General features: G+C 53.3%; 7 protein-coding genes across 7 annotated transcripts; 5 read left to right on the forward strand and 2 right to left on the reverse strand.

Moving 5' to 3' along the window:
- Window positions 1-1,690: 1,690 nt before the first annotated feature.
- On the forward strand, window positions 1,691-3,305 carry N0V89_012554 (uncharacterized protein; the record flags this gene model as incomplete). Its single annotated transcript, XM_056221275.1, has 2 exons — window positions 1,691-2,114; window positions 2,221-3,305. 2 exons carry the CDS (start codon window positions 1,691-1,693, stop codon window positions 3,303-3,305), a joined length of 1,509 nt encoding a protein of 502 aa, XP_056065262.1.
- Window positions 3,306-5,143: 1,838 nt separating this feature from the next.
- On the forward strand, window positions 5,144-5,734 carry N0V89_012555 (uncharacterized protein; the record flags this gene model as incomplete). Its single annotated transcript, XM_056221276.1, has 3 exons — window positions 5,144-5,280; window positions 5,330-5,425; window positions 5,479-5,734. The coding sequence occupies 3 exons, from the start codon at window positions 5,144-5,146 to the stop codon at window positions 5,732-5,734; spliced, it is 489 nt and encodes a 162-aa protein (XP_056065263.1).
- Window positions 5,735-7,305: 1,571 nt separating this feature from the next.
- MDM31 (Mitochondrial distribution and morphology protein 31, mitochondrial precursor) lies at window positions 7,306-9,372 on the reverse strand (the record flags this gene model as incomplete). Its single annotated transcript, XM_056221277.1, has 2 exons — window positions 7,306-7,440; window positions 7,510-9,372. 2 exons carry the CDS (start codon window positions 9,370-9,372, stop codon window positions 7,306-7,308), a joined length of 1,998 nt encoding a protein of 665 aa, XP_056065264.1.
- Window positions 9,373-9,928: 556 nt separating this feature from the next.
- Window positions 9,929-11,168, forward strand: PNO1 (pre-rRNA-processing protein pno1; the record flags this gene model as incomplete). The annotated part of the gene is made up of 4 exons (XM_056221278.1): window positions 9,929-10,305; window positions 10,455-10,629; window positions 10,763-10,936; window positions 11,034-11,168. The coding sequence occupies 4 exons, from the start codon at window positions 9,929-9,931 to the stop codon at window positions 11,166-11,168; spliced, it is 861 nt and encodes a 286-aa protein (XP_056065265.1).
- A 4,178-nt stretch (window positions 11,169-15,346) lies between these two features.
- HIP1_2 (histidine permease) lies at window positions 15,347-17,238 on the forward strand (the record flags this gene model as incomplete). Its single annotated transcript, XM_056221279.1, has 3 exons — window positions 15,347-15,641; window positions 15,691-15,898; window positions 15,951-17,238. 3 exons carry the CDS (start codon window positions 15,347-15,349, stop codon window positions 17,236-17,238), a joined length of 1,791 nt encoding a protein of 596 aa, XP_056065266.1.
- A 1,020-nt stretch (window positions 17,239-18,258) lies between these two features.
- N0V89_012559 (uncharacterized protein) lies at window positions 18,259-21,173 on the forward strand (the record flags this gene model as incomplete). The annotated part of the gene is made up of 7 exons (XM_056221280.1): window positions 18,259-18,309; window positions 18,362-18,393; window positions 18,455-18,572; window positions 18,619-18,766; window positions 18,814-19,725; window positions 19,773-20,949; window positions 21,050-21,173. 7 exons carry the CDS (start codon window positions 18,259-18,261, stop codon window positions 21,171-21,173), a joined length of 2,562 nt encoding a protein of 853 aa, XP_056065267.1.
- A 1,112-nt stretch (window positions 21,174-22,285) lies between these two features.
- Window positions 22,286-23,377, reverse strand: N0V89_012560 (uncharacterized protein; the record flags this gene model as incomplete). Its single annotated transcript, XM_056221281.1, has 2 exons — window positions 22,286-23,161; window positions 23,219-23,377. 2 exons carry the CDS (start codon window positions 23,375-23,377, stop codon window positions 22,286-22,288), a joined length of 1,035 nt encoding a protein of 344 aa, XP_056065268.1.
- Between the last annotated feature and the right edge of the window lie 794 nt (window positions 23,378-24,171).

Genomic DNA, 24,171 nt, shown 5'->3' on the forward strand with positions numbered 1-24,171 from the left:
AGACATCCACTCATAATGCAGGCGTGATTTATAAGAGAATCTCTCGTTGCTGCTGCTACACTCTGAATAGACTACACAACTTGTTTCCAATCTAATGATCCGCCAGAAGACTGCATCAAAAGTGCCCTGGGATATTTCATCTGGTACACCATGTCACTCTAGGAGGAGGAATGCAGTTCCCAAACTCTTGACCTGGTAATGCACACTATCCGTCCCTTGGTCTTAATTAAAGCGAATACCATCATCACACTATTTCCATTCAATGCGTTACCTCCATAATCGAAGCAGCATTGTACCTGAACTAAGCATTCTTCTCTGTTGCTTTCTTAGGGTTATATGCAATCCTGCTCGTGTCCAGACCACAATCCGTGTCGAGGTAAGTTCTGAGAGACACATGCTTCTCGACGCCCACGGCCACAAGCCCAGCGGCCCCAAAAGCTACAGCAGTGAGCCACATGGACTTCAATGCATCCAAGTAGACTTCGGAGACTTGCGATTTTGCATTTGGTGGTAGGGGTCGAAGGAATGCACCTGTAGACAATTGATATGCTCTTCCTCAGAGTGCGGCACGGACCACATCATCCTGTATCTTCCAGGACATTCGGTCAAGGCTGTTGTTGAACATGATACTGGGAATGGTGATGCCCCAAGCAAAGCCGAAGCTACGCAAAAAGGAACAATTCCTGTAGCCATAGCAACATCTTCCTCCGGCAATGAAGCGAGGACAGTAGGTAGGGTGGTCGATAGGATACATGCTCTCCCCAGAGCGTCGACAATCTGAAAGATCACCCAGGTGGCCTTAGGCGTGTTTGTCGTCAATAACAGGTTCAAGCCAGGATCAAGTGGACCCCAAGCCCTGTACAGTTCGAGCCGCGATCATACTTGTTGTACTTTTCGCTCCTCCAGCAATACCACTTCCTAGCGCGAAGATCATAACCGTAATAATCATTGGCCGTCGCCGACCAAAAATGTCGCAAAGTTGAGCAAATGTAGGCTGAATGACGGTTTGAGCGAGGAGGAAGCAGTTGACGACCAGTACATATTGATTCTCGGAAGATACAGTCGTTGGTCTCTGCGGAAGTGCTATCGCGATGATCGAACCGTCGAGAGATGACGTGAAGGCGATCAAACATAGCGACGCTAATACTAGCCAGAAAGCGAGCCCTTTTCTGGAAGGTGTGGATTTACCAGAAGTCGCTGCTTCTGCGGTGACTGTGTCAATCTGTTGCATGTTGTCTTGAGCTAGGAGTTTCGAAATTGGACGAGTTGTGACACATGATGGGTTGGCAATGGACTCCTCCGCCATGAGATGTCCGAAGGGCGCCGGCATCACCAGCAACATCAGCACAGTTATATGCATATATCAATGTGTGGTCTTGTTCACTCCACGTACGATGATTCGTGCAGTGTTGCGGCGTAGTTGCGGGGTTTATAGTCGCGCCGCGTTTGAGCCGCACAACAAAAATATCACGGATGCAAATTCGAGGCTCACTTTCGTATCCTCATCGATACTTAATATGGCTACCTCGAGACTTCTCTACACCTTAGGTGCGCCACTTCTATCCTCATTCCTCTACTTATTATGTATTGCCTACCGAAGGCGCTCCCGAATCCATGCCTTGCGCAAGCACGGAGTGGTACGACCTCAACCCACGCATTATCATATTCATACACTAATACAACCCAGGCAATGCCAGCTGGATGGAGCTGGTGCTTCGGCCACCTCCGTGTACTAGACCAGAAACTGCAGCAATTGCCATCCGACGCAAACATCTACCTGGCCATGGAGGACATGGAGAACCACGCCGATGCGGAAGTCTTCCTAATGGACTTATGGCCGGTCTTTGAACCAGTGCTCATGATCTCTGGTCCTGATCTTGCGATCCAGGCGTCTACTACCTACGAATTGCCAAAGCCTCGGGATCAGACAAATTCGATGCGGCCAATGATTGGGGGAGCCAGTCTCCTCACGATGAACGAGCAGCAATGGAAGGTGTGGAGGTCGCTTTTAAACCCGGGGTTCAGCTCGTCGCATATGCTTAGTTTGGTTCCGACTATTGTGGACTCGGTGGAGGTATTTCGCGAGCAGTTGCGTGGGCACGTTGATAAGGGGGGTGTTCAAGCTGGATGATATGGCAACTCGTCTCGCAATGGACATTATAACGAAAACAACTCTGTATGTATTCTGTTCACCTGACATATGCGCACCATGCTGATTAGCACCCAGTGATACCGACTTAAATAACCAGCGTTCAGAGCATGAGATCTCGCACGCGTTGAATACGATCTTGAATTGGCATTCCTTTTGGGACCCTCGAATTCTGCTGAACCCACTGAGGCCGGTCGTGCAATGGTATTATGGCCGGATCTTGAAGAACTTCATCATTCAAGAGCTTCAGAAGCGATTTGACGAGATGAAGCTTGAGAGATCAAAGTCTAATGCAATTGAAACGAAGAAGGCGAAGTCCGTAGTCTCCCTGGCGCTCGAGCAATACATTACTCAGAACCAGAACAAGGATCCGCACAGCCTCAACGACCTGCATCTAGACAACAACTTCGCTCAGATCGCTTCAAATCAGATAAGCCTCTTCATATTCGCCGGCAACGACACAACAGCGACAAGTATCGTCTACGCATACCACATGCTAGCCTCATATCCCCACACACTCTCCACCCTCCGCGCAGAGCTCAATACTATCTTCGGCGTTGATGGAAAAATTGCGAATCAACTCAAAGAAAACCCAGCCCTAATCAACCAATGTCGCTACACACTCGCAGTCATCAAGGAAACTATGCGTCTTTATCCTCCCGCATCATCGATTCGAGAGGGCACAACCAGTGTTTCGCTAGTAGACCGCAAAGGAACTGTAATTCCTACCGAAGGTCTCAACGCCACGATCATGCATCGTTTCGTCCACATCAACCCGCGTGTTTGGCCTCGACCAATGGAATTTCTCCCTGAGAGGTGGTTAGTCGAGCCTGGACACGAACTACATGTGCCTACAGCATCTGGTGCGTACCGTCCTTTCGAGCACGGCCCGCGCAACTGTATCGGACAAACTCTGGTGATGAACGAGCTACGCGTCACTTTGATCATGACTGCACGAACCTTTCGCATTACACCTGCTTATGAAGAATGGGACGCTTTCAAAACTGCGAACGAAATTTCGTGGACGAGATTGGCAAGAAAGCTGGGCATCAAAAAGGATGAACCAAAGCCTCCTCGAGGGGAGAGAGCATATCAAACCTCGAGATCTGGTGCGCACCCTGCAGAAGGCTACCCTTGCCGTGTAACCCTGATTTAGGACGCATCGATGGGGAAATCATGTAAAAGCACTGTTAAGGCCACGAATCACATCTTGCTTCTCTTCTTTCATCATTTGAATCCCCACAGTTTATTAATTTAGTGGAATCGAGCTGACAAGAAGTTCACTATTCGAAGCAAAACTTTCTACATGACGGTTTCTGGCTTATGTTCACCCAGGCTAGCCAGAGACGGATGACTCAGTGTCAAGACGGTTCCTTTGGGGATTCTGAATCCCCGAATATAGGTATCCGACATGGTAGTGACACAAAACCTGGACCAGGAATCTCGGAGAGAGGAAAATTCAATCGGATGAGAAGTGGTGTGAGATAGAGAAGCTTCGTTCCAACAGCAAACGTTGTGAGTGCCGGTACTGTACTTAGATACAAAGTGGATACAACGCAGTGGAAGAGGTCTCGGACGATAGCCATGTTGTTGCTGTAATGCTGAAATCGCCTAGCGCTGAGGTTTACGGTGAACTATAATCAGAAGGAGCTGTGAAGTGAATTCAGTGAAGAACAACATGAGTAGATGGAGGACTGAAGCACCGCACTTTTGCTCTATCTTGGGACTTGTTTGACCCAAAAAATGTGCGCCACTGCTCGGTCCGATACTGGTCACGCGCGCGTCTGCGGTTGTGCGGTGCGGTCACAGTCAAAGATGATACCTGCATGCACTGCGCCATGCATATGCAATAGCGGTTGTGGCTCCTAATTTCCGCTCGCTCACCGATCACGGAGTAATTGTAACAGCATACGTGTCCATGTGGTGGATGCATTCTTTCCAAAGACTTGGTTTCCGCCCCCCATGTCGGGGACACCCGCGCGACAGCGCCACACGAGCGCAGAACCACGCAATAAACTTCTTCGGTAAATGTGATCGGTGATATTAGCCTCGTGAGTTCAATGTCAGAGTAAATGGGGAGGGCCACTTGTGTCCGACAAGATATATCTTAGTGATATCCTAGTTTTCTGGTAAGCATCAAAGTCTCTACGACTGACTTACAACATCAAGTCGTAGAATCACTATGGCTGGCGCTGATATGCCCCGATGGATGTGGGCACTGGCGGATGATTTTCCATTCGTCGAGCCTCCAGAGGTAAAGTCCACGGACCTCAAGTGCTGTTCAGTGGAATCTACTGATCGTCAGTAGGGCATCATACCTGACTTTGATCACCCAAAACTCACAGGGTATCACTCACTTACCATCGAATGTAGCATTTGCATTGTCTTAGCTGTGGTCTTTGCCGCAGCACGATTTTATGCAAAGGTCTGGATCATCCGCAAGGCCAGCATAGACGACTGTAAGGATTGTGATCTCCTCGCTACACAGCTAATGTCTGTAGACTTCTTCTGGGTTTCTCTGCCTATGATCTTAGTCATTTTGAGCTTGTACACTTACCGTAAGAAAGCCTTCGCACTCCAATGCGCGACTTCAGTTGATATGAATAGTTGACAATCACGGCGCATATGGCTACCACGCGTATGATATTAAGATCCGGACTTTGACGAAGCCAATCCTAGTTGTGAGTAGATAAATCTTTGTGCGAAGGCAACAAGCTGAACCTCAAGTGCACTTTCCTCTCTCAAATTTTCCTCTCAGTAACTTCCTGGCTGATCAAAGCGACACTCATGTTTCTTATACTGGGAGCGTTCAGAACAATCAAATGGTTGCGAACCATGTGTTGGATTGGCATCATCACTACGTTTCTCTTCTACTCTGCCCACTTTGCTATCAACGTCTCGTCCTGTCGGCCTCGGGGAGGGACGGACCGTATATCGTTTCTAGCGGGAATGGCAAGCCGCGAGTGTGCGGCCTCTGATTCGGCAATACAGAGAATGAGTTTGGCTGCAGGCATATTTGGTTTGATCAGCGACATCTATATCTTGATCATACCATTGCCTGCTGTCAAGAAGCTCAACATCCGAAAGAAGAAGAAAATTGGTGTTTACATTATCTTCTCTTCTGGGGTTTTGTTAGTTTTGACTTATCGTTAGAGTTCTACCAATTGCTGACTTTAACAGGGCCTGCTTTTTCAGCATACTTTCGTTGAGTTTTCGTATCAAATCACAAGGCACGAAGGATCTGTTCGTGGACAGTATCCCCAACATGGTTACCCAGTAAGATCAATGCACTCCCTGTCATCATTTTTCTGGAGGTAACACCGTTACAGTATGGTCGAACTCACTGTGGGTCTCATCATAACCTGTATCGCACCCGTGTCAAAGCTCACCCGGCTTCTCCTCGATAAACGCCTAGGAGATTTCTTCGGTGGTAACACGTATCGGACAGGCTCTGGTGAAGAGAAAAGAGAGAAGCAGCCTCGCCGCAAACACTTTCCAGGCGGTTTATCTGAGCTTGATTCGATGAAGACTTTCGGAACAACCGTTGATACCGAGGGCAAGCGTGCAACATCTTGGGAGGCGTGAACACTCCTTTGACACATCAAAGCTCTACCGTCACCGCTCAGGTCAGTGCTGGAGTGTGAGAGGAGCCAGTCTTTTTGAGAACATCTATTACAAGACTCGATCTACGTTCCTGGTACCTGAGTCATCAGCTCTTTAAGTGCATCATCCGGAGGTGCCTCATCGAACCCTATTATTCTCTTGTATTTTGGGCATTCCTGCCAATGGGATATCGTTCAATGTAAGTACGCAGAGCAATAGCCATCATCCACGATTTCATGAGGTTTTTCACAAAACTTTGTGCATTGGTCCTTTCCACAAATGAACGGCAACTCCGCGCCCGAGGTTTCAAGCATACAGTAATAAAGCTGTACCTGATAGGCACCACATCTCGCCCTTGTGCTTCTCCCAGTTACTAGCATTTGTATCCTTTAATCGTGGCTTCGTAAGCACATGCAGCAAACATCCCATCGATATCCCACTCCTTTTCTTCCCGTTTATGCCCACAGCAACCACTCATCCTCTCACCGCTCATTTCCCCTCTCGACCGCCCACAGACCTGTCTAGGTCGACCCACAGCTCACTTTCTAAACTAAAAATCGACACCCCTCACAATCCTGTCGACTCGGATGATCTCACCCGAACCACTCATCTCCCGTCAATCTAAAAACTTATCAATGAAATCCATTGTATATGTATTCATTTCACAGGAACACCCCCTCTTGATGATAGCAAGCATCCAGCACCGTAATCTCGTCTTCACAAGCGCTTGCACTGCGCTTACACTGCACTGCTGTGGCAGACCAGCGCCAACACTCATCACCTCACCTCACAACTGTACATATCAAGCGACGCGCCTCTCCACCCATCCCATTCCGTCTGTTCGAACGTAGCTAAGGAAATTGTTGCGACAAGCTCCGCTTCTCGCAAGTTTTTTTAGGCTTTAATTTCACCTCCGTCGAGTAGCAGAGATCCTTCTGACCAATAGTCCAAGGCAAGACAACATTACCTAGTCTGGTCAATCGTGAAGGTCCTTGTCGAGAGTGGGATTATGCGGGTGTTGAACGCTCGAAGGCGCAGCGTTGGCCTGCAATGCTGTAACGCCGTATTGTCAAGGTAGCGAGTTTGGCGGCACTCGGAATCCAGATAACTGAGTGGATGGATTACATTACGGCGTGGAAAGGGTGTTTAGTATCACCGGTGCCCCATCGTGCGAGAGGTCTGGGGCCGCGGACTAAGTGATGTTGTAGCATGGCTAGGAGACACTGAGGAGTTGGAAGGACATTGTGACGGTCTGTGCTTGAAGGGGGGAGCTAGTAGAAGCATAAACTAGGAGTCATGTTGGCGGGTATAAAACGTTCCTTCGTCAGTGCAAGCTCAGCCCATGTGCTGAGTTAGTCATCATTAATGATATATGTTTACTGTACAATCGTACACTTGCTTCCTGTCCCCAATCGTAATCGTCCGAATCCATCCCAACCCAAACCCGTGCCAGAACGCCAATGCTATGTTTACATGTACAACCGATAAAACGCAACGATGTGGGTATCTTATATGCTACGTCCGCACCGAGGGGAGGAGATATGTGAGAGTGCTCACGCAATATTACCCGCCAGTCCCAAGAACAGCGCTTGGGCTGCGAGCTGCAGCGTCCATATGCCGACTTTCTTTATGCGGCGCTTGCGGGCGGTATTGTCGTCTGTGATGTCGCGGGCGAAGGCATCGTACATCTGCATATTATGTTAGAAACATTTTTTCCCGAAAAAAAAAAATGTGAGTAGGGGAGCTGCAATACATACCTCTCTTGAGATATCGTCCATCAGCCCGCTATCATATATAGTCCAAGAACCGTCGAACTCGGATGCCCTCTTGACGACACGGCAGTTTACGGGAATGAAAGTTTTCCTCGTGTTGATATACGCGACGATAGGTCGAACAAGCGCATTGTTGACGTAGGAAATGTCCTTGGTGAACAGGGGCACAGCAGCGCGCACGTCGTTGAGATGGACTCGTACATCCATAATGACGAACCGCTTGTCGTCCTCGCTAGCTTCTCCTTTACTTTCCTGTGCGTGGGGATCGTGTTGATGCTGGTGCTCATCGAATCCATGCGCCGCGTGATCCGAGTAGTGACGGTCGTGATTTTGAGTGACAGTTGCTTCTACGCGATCGTACATATCGCTCATGACCTTCGCAAGCGAATCGTCGTCGTCGTTGGGTAGCATGACATCCGCTATTAAGTCCACGTTGCCTTCATAGATCCAGGAGAATGGACCTTCGTAGCCGCGGTTCAGGTGGTCAATGTTCAAGCCGTCGATGCGGATGCGGCTCTGCTTCTTCCAGGTAGAGCCGTCATCTGTTTCACGGCCGTCTTTGAGCTGCATGCCGGTGTAATTATGCGTCTGTCGCGGATGAATGGTAAAGAGCGAATTGTCGAATGAACCAGACATCATGTTGGCGGACAGGAAATCGTAGAAAAGCCACTGCTTTCGCAGCTGCGGTAAGTCGCAGCTATAGATACTCACAGAGAATGGACGGAACTTGTGGGGTTGATAGATGGTGACGAGCAAATCCTCCATCTTGAACGACTCGAGCTCGAAATCTCCGGGCTCATGGTTATGCTTGTAAGAGCGCGGGTCTACGCCTTCGATGGCGTAGACGGATGTGCGGTCTACGACGCCGCGGATACCCTTAATTTCCACATCTTTCAAGATACCTTTGCCATTCATCCATCTGGAAAACGAAAGTGTGACGTTGACGGTGTCGATGGAGATGTCGAACTGTGTGTAGTTGGTATCTTCCTCTTCCTCGGCTGCGTCCGATCCTTCCTTCTCTTTGTGTGCGAGGGCCGCGGCAGCAGCAGCAGCTGAAGCAGAGGACCCCTTGGTGACATGTGCGTTCTTCTGTCCCGGTCGTCGGGATACGAAGACCTTCCTGAAGGAGATGACACCATCCTTCCACTTGGGCACCACGGCGGACTCAAAGACGACTTTGATGCCAGAAGACTTGGTTAGGTAGTTGCCGATCCACTGGGCGACCGTCTCTTGGGCAAAAACCGTATTGATCAAGAAGACCGTCAGCATGATGAAAGTCGTAGTTCCGAGCAATAACCACATGAAGTGGGCAGCCAGTATCCACGAGAACAGGGCGTATATTTCGTCCGCGTTGAACGGGCGATTGCTCCTGATGGCCAGCCATTTGAGATGGACTCTTATGCGCGACCAGAACCCAGACGCCGCTTCCAGCAGCTCTGCCTTGGTTGGGCGCTTCAGATGTGGAAGTGCGTGCGGCAGGGAGAAGTATTTACTGGAGTCGGCAGCATTATCAGCGTCAGTCTTGGGCGGCTCTTTCGGAGTTTTCGAGGACTCTGGAGGTGCTTCGGGTTGGGGGGAGAGGGTGGCTTGGGGCGCAGAGGTTTGCTTCTTCGGCTTGGGGTCGTTCGAGACTGAGCTCTTGTTGCGCCTATTCGTTGCGCGATATTTCCGTCTCGAAGTGTTCGATATGGTTCGTGCATTGTAACGAAACGCTGCTGCCGCTGCCGACGCGACGCTTTGTGTTATGTTCGGTCGCGGTGGTGGGCGTAGGAGGAGCGCGGCGATGGGTCCAACATGCGATCTCGAAGAATTTGGTAGACCGCCCCAACTGCACGCATCAATGCCCATTGATCGCATGGAAGTCTGTATTCCTCCTCTTGAAGCACTCCATCCTGCCCTCCATAGCGGCGCGCCCTGCGTTCCCAAGCCCAGTTCACCAACCGAGCGCCTCACGGCCGCGCCGATCACGAGCCCAGCATTTCTTTTCATTGTATTCGCGGGCACATGGTCGAAGCCTGCTCTCGTTGCGATGCAGGTTGTATAGGTATAGAATGGGATCGTGGGGTTGGTGATGGCGTTCAACAAGTTATAGAGCAGAATTCGAGAACGTCATGGCTGGACGCGCAAAAGGAGCTACAAACTGCAGGGAAGCCGCTGCCGACCAACGCACGGGCCAATTCGACAAAAAATATCACAAGTCGCTATCGATAACTGCGGCCCACCACCATTCTCGCGAAGTTCCACGCCACGGCCGCAACGTTCTCAGAAGGAGACGATTACACCCGAGTAGTAAAAGAAGGACTTGAATTTACGACTGTCAATTTCTGGGATTCTCCACATCCAGCCACCGCCCCTTCGAATCCCGCCTCGATCTTGCCCCGCCGAACTTTCTCACACGCACAATATGCCAGCGCCGACCGCTTTACAACGCGCCCCCGAAGCGCTCGCCGAAAATGCAGACACGAGCATGGCCGAGGCTGTCCCTCTGCCCGAAGACAGCACTCCTCTCCTAGATATGGATATGACCGCAGCCCCCACCGAAACCCCCACCGAAGCGCCAGATGCACAAGATGCACCCACCACGGACATGTCAGGAAGGCCACAGTTCCCAAAAGGAGGAGATGTGCCATTAGCATTTAGACGCGAGGTGAGCGTGCCGGATTACAAGTCCCTGGGGCATCAGGCTGATCCAGCATTTCCAGATGAGAAAGGTTCCAGTACCCCCGCACAGGATGAGTCCGCTCAAGACCGCGTGGTACGTATGCTCAGGGTACACAGAGGGTACTTCTACTGTTGTTGTTCCTTGGAATCTTCAGACTTTCATTCTAAGTCTGGAATGTCCAAAGAATAGCACCTAGCTAAGACACCTGCTGATACCCTATCTCCTACACTCGCGAGAATCACGCTGACTTCTTCCCCCCGCATTGTAGGCCTAAGATCTACCCACCCCTCGTCGAGCACTTGAAGCTCCAAGTCCGAATGAACACATCGAAAAAGAGCGTAGAAATGCGCACAAGCGGAGCAACAACCGACACCGGCGCCTTACAAAAAGGCGAAGACTTCGTAAAAGCATTCTGTCTAGGCTTCGACGTCGACGACGCAATAGTACGCTATCCCCGGGACCAAACTGTCTGTGTGCGTCAGGTTCAAGAACGGTCCTTTCCGACTTGCCCAAGACATACACACACAACCAGTCCCCAACCCACCCCCCTTTCCGACCTCACTAACCTCCACCTAGGCCCTCCTCCGCCTCGACGACCTCTACATCGAAACCTTCGAAATCAAAGACGTCAAAACCCTCCAAGGCGAGCATCTCGGGCGCGCAATTGGCCGCATCGCAGGAAAAGACGGGAAAACCAAGTTCGCAATTGAGAATGCGTCGAGGACGAGGGTCGTCCTGGCGGATCAGAAGGTCCGTTCACATCATCGAGTTTCCCTACATACCTTCCATTCGTTTCCTGCTTGTTGGCTATTATACTGAGCTATCATACTGATTCAATCTGATGTAGATCCACATCCTCGGCGGCTTCAAAAACATCCACATTGCGCGCGAGGCTATCGTTTCGCTTATTCTGGGGTCTCAGCCGGGCAAGGTGTACGGTAACTTGAGGACTGTGGCGGGTCGGATGAAGGAGCGATTCTGAGCAGCGCGATCTAAGCAAGTGAGAAGAGGATATGGAAGAGAGGAAGGTGCATGAGGGAGACGATGTTCATAGGTTGGAAGAAACGAGCGGAAAGACGATGTGTTGTGCATTTCACGGCGTTAGGGGCGCAAAATACCATTTGCACTAGATGCTTTCATGAAGAGAAGGATGAAGGAGATTTCGATACCGCGAGTGGAGGGTATGGCATCGATTTAGCCCACTGAATGGAACGATGCAATAACCATCAACACGTGTGCTCGCGTCTCTTTCACGCATCGCGTGGCTTGCAGCCGGAGAAAAGTCTAGCTACTCTACGAGTCTTGCCACTGTGCAGTGCCAGCAGTTCCACCACTTACGCTACGGTATCATCGATCAATATATGTCTAAGGCCATTACGCGGGCGAGCACTCCGTAGTTTCTGCATCCACCATATATCACCTAGACCTAGACCCGAAGCTCAACCTTCGCCTTCGCCGTCTCACTATAAGCATAAGCATTCGTCTCAGCAACGCACGCTCGACGCACTACCGTAGATACACCATGACTCTCACCCGAACCTACCATTACCGTTCAGGCACTATCGTCTCAAACCTTTGTCAGCCAGTCTGTGATGCGCTATTCACAGCGCTATCATACGCTTGTCTCCAACCCATCTCAACCCCACGCTCGCTTCTGCTCTTATCGCGCCGCAGCGGAGTGCCGTGTTTCAAGCCCTGAATAGGGGGGTGGAAAAAAGAGAGGGCGTGCGCGACGCTTATGTTTGACGAGGACACTACACGAGGACACGTTTGACTCGTGGGAGCGGAAGCGACAGAGCAAAAGGGTAGGTAGCCGAGTGCCCGCCTCGGGACGATGGGGATTCACACATTGTGCATGGTTTATGTCTAGAAGAGAGGTAGACATAGGGAATAGAAAGGGGGACCGGAAGACGGCCGTTGCGCTAGTAGTCTTGCTGTCGAGATTAGAAAGACGGTGCACACCACGACATTCTGGAGCGCTGTAGTGAGTATGCTACCTCGTCACGCGGACTACGCTGCCGCGTTGTGAACACAGGCGTCAACACGAGCGCCTCACTCCTGTAGAAAGCCCGGCGGTATGGGAGCCGGAGCTTGTACTATGTAAGAACACAAACGAGACTACCGATAGTCGATGGCATAGCTAGCATTGCCAAACGGGGACGTGTCAACGCCACAGTGCCATCATGCGCCCAGCAGAACGGAAGCTCGAGATGTGTGAGAGCGCACATCTACGTCGATAGTGAAGCCGGTATAACCAGACGTGGATGCATCAGCGCCACTTTGTGGTACAGCGCGCATTGGGTTTACTGCGGTACTTCGTCGGCTTAGGCTATTCCAGGAGAATTGGTCGGGACGAGGGCCGAGCCTTTAGAACGCAACTGACGTTTCCAAGACCACTCATCATGCTGCATAGAGAAACATCTGCCGTATTCTAGAAACCCATGATTGTGGTGAGTGGGGGAATGTCTCAAGGCCTCGTCCTTGACACCTTCCCATTTGGGAAGGCAGCTATGCGGATGTCTGTGCGATAGCACTGCCGCAATACATACGCCATGTGTGTTTCGCACGTGCTGTCAATGCATCGACACCGCTTCCACGTGAGAAGGAATGCCGTCGCTGCCGTGATAAGATTGGGTTGGGAGTGCGGGGTTCGAGGACAGTGGACAAAGGAACGGCACCGATGGCACTGTGGTGTTAGCAATGGTGATGTTGGCCTTGGGTGACATCGGGACAAGGGTATGGAAAGGAGTGCAAGGACTAAAGTTTCGGATGCAGATGTTGCTGCGAAGTGAGTAAAGACTGAGTTCTGCGGCAGATGGACGGAAGTATGGTAGTAGGTAGTTTTCGGATCGTAGCGGTGTTGTGATTGTAAGGCCTCCCATGGGATCGCAAAAGCTGTCGGGCCTAGGGTTGGGGGTTGAAGCTGGGGAGGATCAGTTCCATAAGATGGCGTCGCCATGCTGGAGGTTCGGGTGGGATAGACTCAGTATCGTACGAAAGACACCAGCAGCCGTCAGCTCTCGCATCGGAAGATATCCAGTCGAGCTGTATCGTCAGTCAAAAGCTTGAGCACATGCTTCGTAGATCTGGTTCGCCTCGGTAATGAGGTCCTTGCGCCGACATGCCCGGGACCGTCCGGCCTCGAAAGTCCGCCTGAGGCATATTCAATGTCTCTCGCTGCTGCAAGCGAGAGGTAAACCCCGCAGCCACGGAAAAGGCTTGTCCTCGTCGAATCTCGTGTCGACTGTGATGGGGGATAGCCGTGGTGGCAGCCAGTCCCAGGCCCAAAGAGGAAGGACGTTGGAGCGCCGTCACGCGACTTGCACCCCGCGCGGGCTATCGAGCTCAACGCTCTGCTAGTGGGTTCAACTTCAAGATAATGTGTCCTAGGTGAAGCGAATTCGTGCTCCGTATCTGATGGTCATAGATGTCTCGTCAGACGGTGTGGTGATTCTCACCGCTGCTCTGGGGCTGGCGCTGCATTTTACCCGACTCGGGTAATGCTCTGGCTCGCACAAGAGATCGGGTCGTGTTCCCTGGGCGTAAGCCGTTGTAGGACGGGACGAACCCCTCGGATCAGTGGAATTGAGTTTCGCTTGACCGGCCGAACCGTTGAGTACGAACAGGCGGAAATTTGGTGCTTTGCGCAGAGAAGGGAGCAATTTGAACGCAGCCGAGAGGAGCGTATAATTCGCAGGCTATATGGCACTATGGGTACCTGACATGTGCGTCTAGGCGAGGGTCGCGAATAGTATGCATGAATTTCGCCGGAGCGAAAATAGATGCAGATTCAGCCCTAGTGGTACAGCGTCCAATATATCGTTGGGCTGGAGCCGAGAGCGTAGGGACATGGTCTTAGTGACGCCGTCTTCTAGCGTGTAGATATTGCGGGCGCATCAGCAGGGGGATTCACAGAAATGCATCATGAGCCTTCATTGCGGCGCGGCCACGGACTGCAGCGGTCCGAGGGAACGAAGAGAGCTACGGGGAGACTCATTGCGACGCGGTCGCCAACTGCAGCGGTTGGCGGGGAGGAAGAGAGCTCCAAGGAGCCGTTGCGTCTGCGTCCCGTCACGCACGAGATGCTACCCGGATAGGGCATTGTTCGAGAAGCGCAAAGGGATACGAAATGTATTGGAACGAGGGTCAGCATTGGCTAGCATGGTGGTTTCGGTGCAGTCCAATGGAAAAACGGCAGCGGCTGCAAAGGGTGACTGTGGGAGGTGACGTCGAGCTAGGGGACCACTGAGGACACAGCAGCGTCCCGCGAGGCGTGCGAGGCACAGCTGCGGGTAGGCGATGGAGATGCGGGAGTGGAGGTCCAAGTCGGAGGCGGGCACACGACATGCTCGAGCGCGAGGCGGCAGGGAAGGAGCGACCTTGATAACAGCTGCGCTGTGCGGCGCCGGCGCCTTCTAGAAGACGCCGCGGCAGGCAAGCGCGATGGCGGGGACGGAGGCAGGAGCGAACGAGGCATCGCGCTGAGATACGCATATGCGCCGCCATGCGCGAGGGAGCCTTTCTTTTTGGACATGGCACAGCTCTTCCGGCGCTGTGGAGTGACAGCGCGCGAGCCACGGTTGCTCGCTGGATTGCGGGCTGGCATCCCTGCACAGGTGAAGTGGGCCCGAGTCGCCGGGGCATTGGCGCATGTCGCCATCAATCACGATGGGTGGCTGTTCACCGGGCGCCACGGCTGCCAACCATGACGCCCGCCATTCACTGTTGTGCGCTATCCTCCCCGCGACGTTATCGCCGCCATGGCAAGACAAGAGGCCCCCCGAAACGCTCCTCAAAACCAACCCCCCCTCCCGCGTCTGCTCTGCTGTCTGCTGTCTGCTGTCTGCTGTCTGCTGTGTCTCTAGCCCCTGCGCCCATATCGTCTGCAACGAACGGCCCAGGCCATCGCAAACGGCCCTGCTAATCAGGCCAATCTGGATATGCTGCTACTTCGCCTACACAACCCTGCACCGCTCGCGCACTTGCAGTAAGCACCCCCCGACGCCCTTGACCGCTACCCCGGCTTGCACCCACCCTACGCCCATAAGCAGTGCCCGCCCCCAACTGAAGGACACACGACACCCACACGACCAACAAACTCACTGCGGCGCCACCCCAGGTTGCAGCACCGGCTGCAGCAGCCATCACCACCGCCGCATCATGCCGTTCAACAACGACGACGACGACTATCGCACCGAAAAGAGCTTCGGAAGCGGGAGGAAGTCGCAGAGTTCCTACTATGGCGAGTCCTCGATTCACAAGGATGGCCTCGGACGGCGGGTCCTCGACAGCTTCAAGCGCGACCCCAACGTAACCATGACGCCCAAGGGGAGCGTGGGCTCCGACGGCAAGGTCTTCGACGTCGAAAGCGCCGCCGCGAACACGGCAAACTCACCGCTGGCGAGGAGACTGAAGGGCCGCCATCTGCAGATGATTGCCATCGGCGGGAGTATCGGTATGCTTCCTCCTGTGACCATCCTAGTGTAATTTCTAACAATCACCAGGAACTGGACTCTTCGTTGGATCTGGCCAGGTGCTCGCCGCCGCTGGACCAGCAGCGCTTGTCATCTCTTACTGTCTAGTCGGTATCATGATGTACTGCACAGTGCATGCGCTCGGCGAAATGGCTGTCCTCTTTCCTGTCGCCGGTTCCTTCTCAGCGTACTCGACGCGCTTCATCGACCCTGCATGGGGTTTCGCAATGGGCTGGAAGTGAGTACGGTAACCCTCGTCACCGATCAGCGCAACTAACCCATGCACCCAGCTATGCCCTTCAATGGTTGGTCGTATTGCCGCTGGAGATCGTCGCCGCAACCTACACCATCAGTTTCTGGAACCACGGAGCCATCAATAACAATGCCTGGGTCGCCATATTCCTAACGCTAATTGTGGGAATCAACTTGTTTGGAGTCAAAGGCTACGGTGAGGCCGAGTTCGTATTCGCCATCATCAAAGTCGCCGCAGTCATTGGCTTCATCATTCTGGGTATCATTATCAACATCGGCGGAGGACCCAACGGAGAGTACATTGGCTTCAAGTACTGGCATGACCCTGGCGCATTCCACAACGGATTCAAAGGCTTCTGCGGGACCTTCGTCAACGCCGCCTTTGCCTTCTCCGGAACCGAGCTAGTTGGCCTTGCTGCCGCAGAGACAGCCAATCCTCGCAAGTCGCTCCCTACCGCGGTCAAGCAGGTCTTTTGGCGCATCACCCTGTTCTATGTCGTCTCACTTCTGATTGTCGGCCTGCTCGTCCCCTACAATACCCCAGAGCTCCTCCAAAAAGAGAACGATTCGGACGCTGATACCGTGACCTCCCCCTTCGTCATAGCCATCAACAATGCTGGCATCAATGTCCTTCCCTCCGTCTTCAATGCCGTCATCATGATTGCCGTCCTCTCCGTCGGCAACTCGGCCATCTATGGTTCCAGCCGTACGCTCGCCGCCCTCGCGGAGCAGTCCCAAGCACCCAAGATCCTCTCCTACATTGACCGCCAAGGTCGCCCACTTGTCGCCATTGCTGTCTCCTCTAGCTTAGGCTTCCTCGCTTTCCTTGCCGGTGCTGATAGGAAGAAGCAGGTTGAGACCTTCAACTGGCTGCTCGCCTTGTCCGCGCTTTCTGCCGTGTTTACCTGGGCATCAATCTGCTTCGCGCACATCAGGTTCCGCAAGGGCTGGGCGCTGCAGGGCCACACGCTCGATGAGCTGGCGTTCCGCTCGCAACCCGGCGTCATCGGCTCATGGATCGGTTTCGCCTTCAACATGCTGGTCCTCATTGCGCAATTTTTCGTCGCGGTAGTGCCACTGGACTACAAGGAGCTAACCACCAAGATGCGGTTAGAAGTGTTCTTCCAGATCTACCTCGCGCTCCCCGTCACACTGGCTTTCTACATACCGTATAAGCTGTACTACCGCACCAGCTATGTCCGCAGCTACAACATGGACCTGCACACGGGCATCCGGGAGCTCAACCTCGAGGCGCTCATCGAGGAAGAGCGCGAAGAAAGGAAGCAATGGCCAAGGTGGAAGAAAGTGTACAAATTCTTTTGTTGAATGCATCTCCTACCCCCAAGGCAACAGACTGTACATTTCTCAGCGATGCATATTTCCATGGCAGTCCGGCGTTACTCACTCGGTGCGTTTGCGGTTCGGCTAATGTTTGTGATACCTGGCGGCATGCTCTTCGGTTCGAGGCAATGCGCAGCCCTGCGATGGAGTTCGATTATACTTACGAGACAACTACTGTTCTGTAGTGTCTATGTTTTTGGGGGGCTGGGAAAGACGGTGACAGCGTTAGCTTCACGTCCCCTGTTAATGATGTTACTACCAAAAATGCTGGCTCCCAGCTAAAATAGATGTTACCATGTCAATTGATCAAATTCCATAATCGAGAACGGATGCTCGTTGCCTCTCAACCATGTATTATACTGCTAGGTGCGAATATGAGCAGCGTATGAGCTCACCCTGCCCTGTCCTCATACCTCCAGCCTCACGCCTAAAGATGTTAGCCATCAACGATCAAGAGCTCGTGTATGTTAGTGAAAGTTTGCATCCTGTTTTGTATGGTCTTATAATAGCATGTGCGGCATCGTGCTCCTCTCTAACAGTGTCTTCATCATCTGTGACATCATCAGAACTTGTGAAGCTGCAAGTGCAGAGGGCACAAAATAATGCACATGGCACGTGGGAAGGTGTGGAGTGGTATGAATAGAACAGAGGCCGACCGAGCTGGCGGAGATCTGCGCAGGGGGGTTCTCCAGGCCCGGCCAGTTAGCGGCGACGGCTGGCCAGCATCAGGATGAAAGCTCAGGAGAACCGTTGGACGGAGGCGCCTCCACCGACTATCATCAGCTGCAATTCCCGCCATTGCTCCCCGCGTGCTCGCTACCTCTGCGCCGGACCCACGAGTTCTTCTTCCCTGGATTGCTGCCGCGCGCGTGTCTCCGCACCCGACAGGAGCAGTAGCTGGTAGCACCACGCCCTGCCCGGGCAACCCACAAGCTTGAGCGCCATTGCGTGTTTGACCGTGTCGGGCTCATAGATGACGCTGCGCCTGCCAACACGCGCACCCCGATGCAGTCGAGCATCCGCGCTCAGGCTGAAGTCCAGGCCCAGAGGAAGAAGGTGCGCTCAATCCCGCAAACATGCCTTGCTTGCTTGCTAACTAGCTGAGCAGCAGCTCGCAAACTCGTACAAGCAGCTCCTCGAGTAAGCCCGCACCCGCCATGCGCCTCCCCTCCTACGCTCCCTACTGATGCGCGACTCGCAGTGAATTTAACGCCCCGGACCTGAAGAACGTGGGCAACTATACGCTGGGACGGCTGATTGGGAAGGGCAGCTTTGGGAAGGTCTACCTGGCCTCCCACAAGCTCACCAATGGCTCCAAGGTGCGTCGGACGGATATGGAGTACAGGCAGAAATTGACAAGGACAGGTCGTGCTCAAGTCCGCGAAGAAGGACGATGCGAACCTCGCCCGCGAGATCCACCACCACCGCCAGTTCATCCACCCGCACATTGCGCGCTTATACGAGGTTATAGTCACAGAGTCGCTGGTCTGGCTGGTGCTGGAATACTGCCCTGGTAGGATGCTGCATTGGGAAATATATGGATTTGTCTAATCTGTACAGGCGACGAGTTATACAACTACCTCCTCGCGCACGGCGCGCTCGAACCGGCCAAGGTCCAGAAAATCTTCACCCAGCTCGTCGGCGCCGTCTCGTACGTCCACAACAAGTCCTGCGTCCACCGCGACCTCAAGCTCGAGAACATCCTGCTCGACAAATACGAAAACGTCAAATTGGTCGACTTTGGCTTCACACGCGAATACGAAGGCAAGTCAAACTACTTGCAGACATGGTGCGGCACCGTGTGCTATAGCGCACCCGAGATGCTCAAGGGCGAAAAGTACGCGGGCGAAAAGGTGGACGTGTGGAGTCTGGGGATCATTCTATATGCGCTTTTGGTGGGCGAGCTGCCCTTTGACGACGACAACGAGATGGTTACGAAAACAAAGATTTTGAAGGAGGAACCGAAATACCCCGAGAGCTTTCCGCAACAGGCGAAGGAGCTGTGCCAGAGTTTGCTATCGAAACGCCCCATATTGAGACCCACGTTGGCGGATATATTGCAGAATCCTTGGTTGGCGGAGCATGCGCCGAGGCAGCAGGAGATTTTGAAGCTGACGCAGCCGGAGCCGTTCTCAACGGAGCTGGAGAAGGAGGTTTTGCATAGGATGCGCGCTGCTGGTGTGGATATGGACACTATTATTGAGAATGTCCTGGCGCAACGGTGCGATGCGCTGGCTGGCTGGTGGGCATTGTTACTCGAAAAGGAAGAGAGGAAAGCCAGGAGAAGAGAACGCAAACGAAAAGAGAGGGAAGCCGAGGCTAAGAGTTTGAGGCGATTGAGCGCCGCGAGCAGTCGCTTGGATAAGCTTGCACCTACCATAAAAGAGACGGACGAGGAGGGACATCACTCGGGTCTATTAGGGGACCCGCCCAAGAGTCGAGGACGGGCCCGCAACCGCAGCAGTTTGCATGGTAGGTCACAAAACGTCTCACATCTCCCTCTCACTGACAATTTCCAGGTGTACCCTCTGACCTCCCAAAGCTCCTGGAATCTGGAACCTCGCCCGAACCAGACGCCGATTTACCTCCACCTCCAGTCCCCAAGGACCACATCAGGACCTCGGATTCGTCATCCCGGCCGCCTCCGCCGCCCAAAGAGATGATGAGAAGACGGTCCCAAGCAAGCATGCTCCAAGTAGTATCCACCAACCCAGACCTCCTAAGTCCAAACGGCTTCGTCCCCAAGCGCCGACGGAAATACCAACCCCCCTTCTTCAACCACCTAACCTCTTCCCTCCGAAACTGGATCAAAGAAACCTCAAAACGCGCCCGCTCACCAGGCGGCTCCAAAGCCTCATCCGCGAAATCCCCTCCCAGCCCGACTCCTCCACCACCTCCCCGAATCAAAACGCCGCCCCGCCAACGCAAACCGCAACTCGAGCGTACACGCCCACCACGCAGGCGCCACGCCCTCAACCCACGTCGCCGCCCGGCCCCGCGTATCTTCGTCCGGGAAACGACCGTCTGTGTCCCCTGCGCCACTCACCCCACGCTCCTCCTACCGCCGTTCCTCAGGCGGTCTCCGCGGCCGCAAATCCACCTCCTCATCCATCTCCTCCATCCGCTCCATGCCGCACCACCACCACACGCACTCCAAAGCAAGCTCCACCTCCTCTGCAAGCATAACCTCGCCCGCGCTCAGCGTCTCAGGCCACGCCCACCACAAGTCGTCCAAGTCGCCGCACGCAAGCGTCAAGGTTCTCCCTGCTACGCCGACACACACGTCGTTCCTAATAACATCCGCGTGGGGCTCGCGGTGCGCGGCGGGCTAAGTGAGGGCGGGGCGGCCTTCGGGCAGCAGCCGCCCGGGAGTCCGGGGCTTGTTTTCGCGAAGCGGAAGAGGAGTGTGTTCAAGGGGCCGGGGTTGGCGCTGAATTTTGGGCAGGGGCAGGGCTTGGGGCTTCAGGGGAGTTCTGCTTCTGCCTCTGGCGCGGCTGGTGCTAGGCGGGAACAACAGCAGCAGAGTAGAGCGCAGAGTACGCAGGGCCGGCGCAGCACGGAGATCATGGGCATTGCGGAGGAGGAAGAAGACGAAGAGGAGATTGAAGAGGTGGAGGAGTTTAGTCCTGTGATAGGGGGCGTGGAGGAGGTTTTCAGTGAGGAGGAGGAGACGCGTGGGGAGCGGAGAGTCCTAGTGTGAGTGCAAGGGAAGAGAAGGGGCTGGGAGTGGGACTGCTGGATGGGAAGGCGCTGAAGGTTAGGCAGGAGGAGAGGGGAGGGGACTGCTTTTGGGGAGGTTGCTTGAGGAGAGGGAGGAGAGTGGTGGGCCTTTGGCGGGTGAGGCGGGGAAGGAGGATGCGCCTGGTACGGCGGGTGCGAAGGCGCCGCTTACGCCGGAGAAAGACACAAAGGAGGCATAGAAGGGGTGGGAGGTTAGAAGGCTTGAAGAGGGGATGTGGCTTGGTTAGGTTTTGTTCGATACCTTTTGCTTTTCTTTTCCTGTTCTCTTCTGTTTCTTTTCGAAAAGGTTTGGATGTTCTGCATGAGCTGCATAGCGTTTCTGTCCGTCGTGTCTCACACCCTTGTTCATGTTGTTCTTTTCAAATAATGTCTTTTTGGATTGTGGAAAAAGGTGTGGATCGCGCTTCTTGTATATTCCTCTTTCTTTCCTTCTTTCTTTCCTTTCTGGGCGTTTGATTTGATGCGATGCGATTCGATGAGAAGGGGTGTGCACAACGATGGAAGTATATACTCGCACCGCAGATATAGATCGGAGAATATACGAGGGACGTTAAATTAAGTTCGTTGAGTACATTTTGAGTGCGTGAGTGCGTGAGTGCGTGAGTGCGTGAGTGCGTGAGTGCGTGATGTTGGAGATGGATGAACCGTCTTGTCTCACCTTACACTTGTAAGAATAATTCGCGTCGGTATGAGTCTACGTCGCTTTGACGGTTTTCTCCCTCCATTATTAAGTTGTAGGAGTCCGCGCGAGGGGAAAGGGCGTTGGTGTGAATGTCTTGGACATATTGGGTACGGATGACAGGTCGAGGTGGAGTGTGGGGGAAGTGTGCGGGCTTCTTGGCCTTGAGACGCAGTAAGGCGATGCTGATGTTTGGTTTGGTATTGGTTTTGTGTGGGATGGTGGTGGAAAGTGAGGAGGGCGGCTGGGGTGGAAGAGCTGGTGGTTAGACGTACTGTTGAAGTGTGGAATGATGATTTTTTTGGGTGACCTGGAAGTTTAGAGGTATGTTTGGATATGCGCGGCTGGATGGTATGGAGCGGACGTTTTGGATGAGTATGGTCGATCAATTTGTCAAATGATTGGAAATATAGCTGGGCGTCGTTTCCATACTGTAGGACTGCGAGAAGGCAGAGATATGGAATACTCGGAGACATAATGTGAAGGGATTTGAGTTGAATTCATCTCTAGGATAATCACCCAAGGCAAGCTTCCTGACTTCTCCGTCAATCGGAGACTGGTCTCACGGGCCACTCAACTACCACCTCAACCCTTCACCACTCACACTACCATCTAGTGCCCCACCATCGCCTGCATCTCCGGCGGATACCTATTCCCCGCCGGCTTCGCCCTATCAAGCAGCTCCCGCATACTCTTCTTCTCCTCCTCGCTGAGCTCCACCTCCCTTGACGCCCAATTCTCCTCCAACCTCTGCTTCTTCGTCGTCCCCGGAATGGCAATCATCCCCTGCGCCGCCACCCACACCAACGCAATCTGACTCGTCGAGCACCCCTTCTTCTCCGCAAGCTTCTTCACCTCCTCCACAATCGCCTTATTCTTGTAGAAGTTCTCCCCCTGGAATTTCGGCACCTTGCGCCGGAAGTCGTCGGGCGCGAAGTCGTCGGGGGACGCGTAGTCGAAGTTGTCAACGAGCCAGCCGTGCCCGAGGGGACTGTACGCTACGTACGCGATGTTAAGTTCCTTCGCCGTGTCGATCAGCCCGTCGGATTCGTGCAGCGTTTCGAAGGCAGAGTACTCCGCCTGAATGGCGTCGATTCTGGCGATGGAGTTTGCCTTGCGGAGCGTCGCGGCGGAGCATTCTGAGAGGCCGATGTACTTCGTCTTGCCCTCGCGGCGGAGGGCATCAAGGGCAGGAATAGACTGCTCTAGAGGAGTCTTGGGATCGATACGGTGGAGGTAGTACAGGTCTGGCGTGAAGCCTAGGCGTTCGATGGTGCCTTCGATGTAGGTCTTGATGTGCTCTGGTGAGTTGGTGACTTCCCGAGGGCCGTTGAAACACTCGATGCCGCACTTTGAGGCTACTGGAAGGATGTCAGTGGGACTAGAAGTCGAGGGGTAGGGGATCGTACGGAAGATCTTGTCTCTGACGTTGTGCTTGCGGATGAAGTCGCCGAGGAGTTTCTCGTTCACGCCGGCGCGGTAGACGACCTGTGCAGCACGTATTAGAGTCGCTCTCGCAATAGCTTAAGCGATTTATAGACTAACAGCGGTGTCCCAGAACGTGCAACCCAGTTCAAGCGCTCTCAACAGTACCGGCTCAGCCTGTTCAAGAGTGAAATTGTTGCCCATGCCGTGGCTGAAACCCATGGCACCAAAGCCTGGGAACGGCACTTGCATATCTCCGAATGGCAGTGTTTTCGTCATGTTTGTAAATTCCAAGATCTCGATGAGATGACTCTGGTTGTAAAAGTTCAGGCGTCTGTACTATGGCACTGGCTACGAACCACCTGGGTCTACTTATATATCTGTGAGACGCCTTGCGTGCCCGAAGATAATCGGGCGTCAGGGCTCCACGATTCGACCTTGTGAACAGTAGAATGCAATGTGATGGAGGAGGTAGCGGATATACCGCGCTAAGCCCGAATGTGAGTAGGCAAGCTAGCACCGACATGGGCTTAGTGCGCATCGGATGGGGCCTAGCGCGTGAAGATCGTCTGAGTGATGTGGACGTAAGAGCTCTTTGACAACGGATTTTGTGTGAACCTTTTTCGTACGATAGGGCGGGTGCAGTGTGAGACCACTATGTCATATTGTAGTCTGAACGTGTCAGGAACCAGTTGCCGCAACCGCAATCTCAGCATGACGGCTACCTATGGTATTGAAAGAAATATTCTACTGCGATACCTATGCTGTTGATGACGACATATCAGGTGGTGTCGCACAAAGAATTCTGGCAATGTGAGACACGATCAAATGGAAGAACAACCATACTTCAAAGATGATATCGAGAGGAGCTTCGGGCATAGTGCGATTTATGTGAGCTACTTGCGGGCGACTAGATGCCTCTAACTCTGTATCCATCCGAGCGTTTTCTTGCCATAAATTCTGCACTATAGCAACAATCGCCCGACGCGTTCATAACTCTGCATTTCCCGATATACCTTAAGCTTGCAATCATTATCGTTGACTCAGTCCATGACCGAACCATTTCAGAGGCC

The sequence above is a fragment of the Didymosphaeria variabile genome, assembly GCF_027946475.1.
Source record: "Didymosphaeria variabile strain IMI 356815 chromosome Unknown scaffold_10, whole genome shotgun sequence".
Lineage (NCBI taxonomy): Eukaryota > Fungi > Ascomycota > Dothideomycetes > Pleosporales > Didymosphaeriaceae > Didymosphaeria > Didymosphaeria variabile.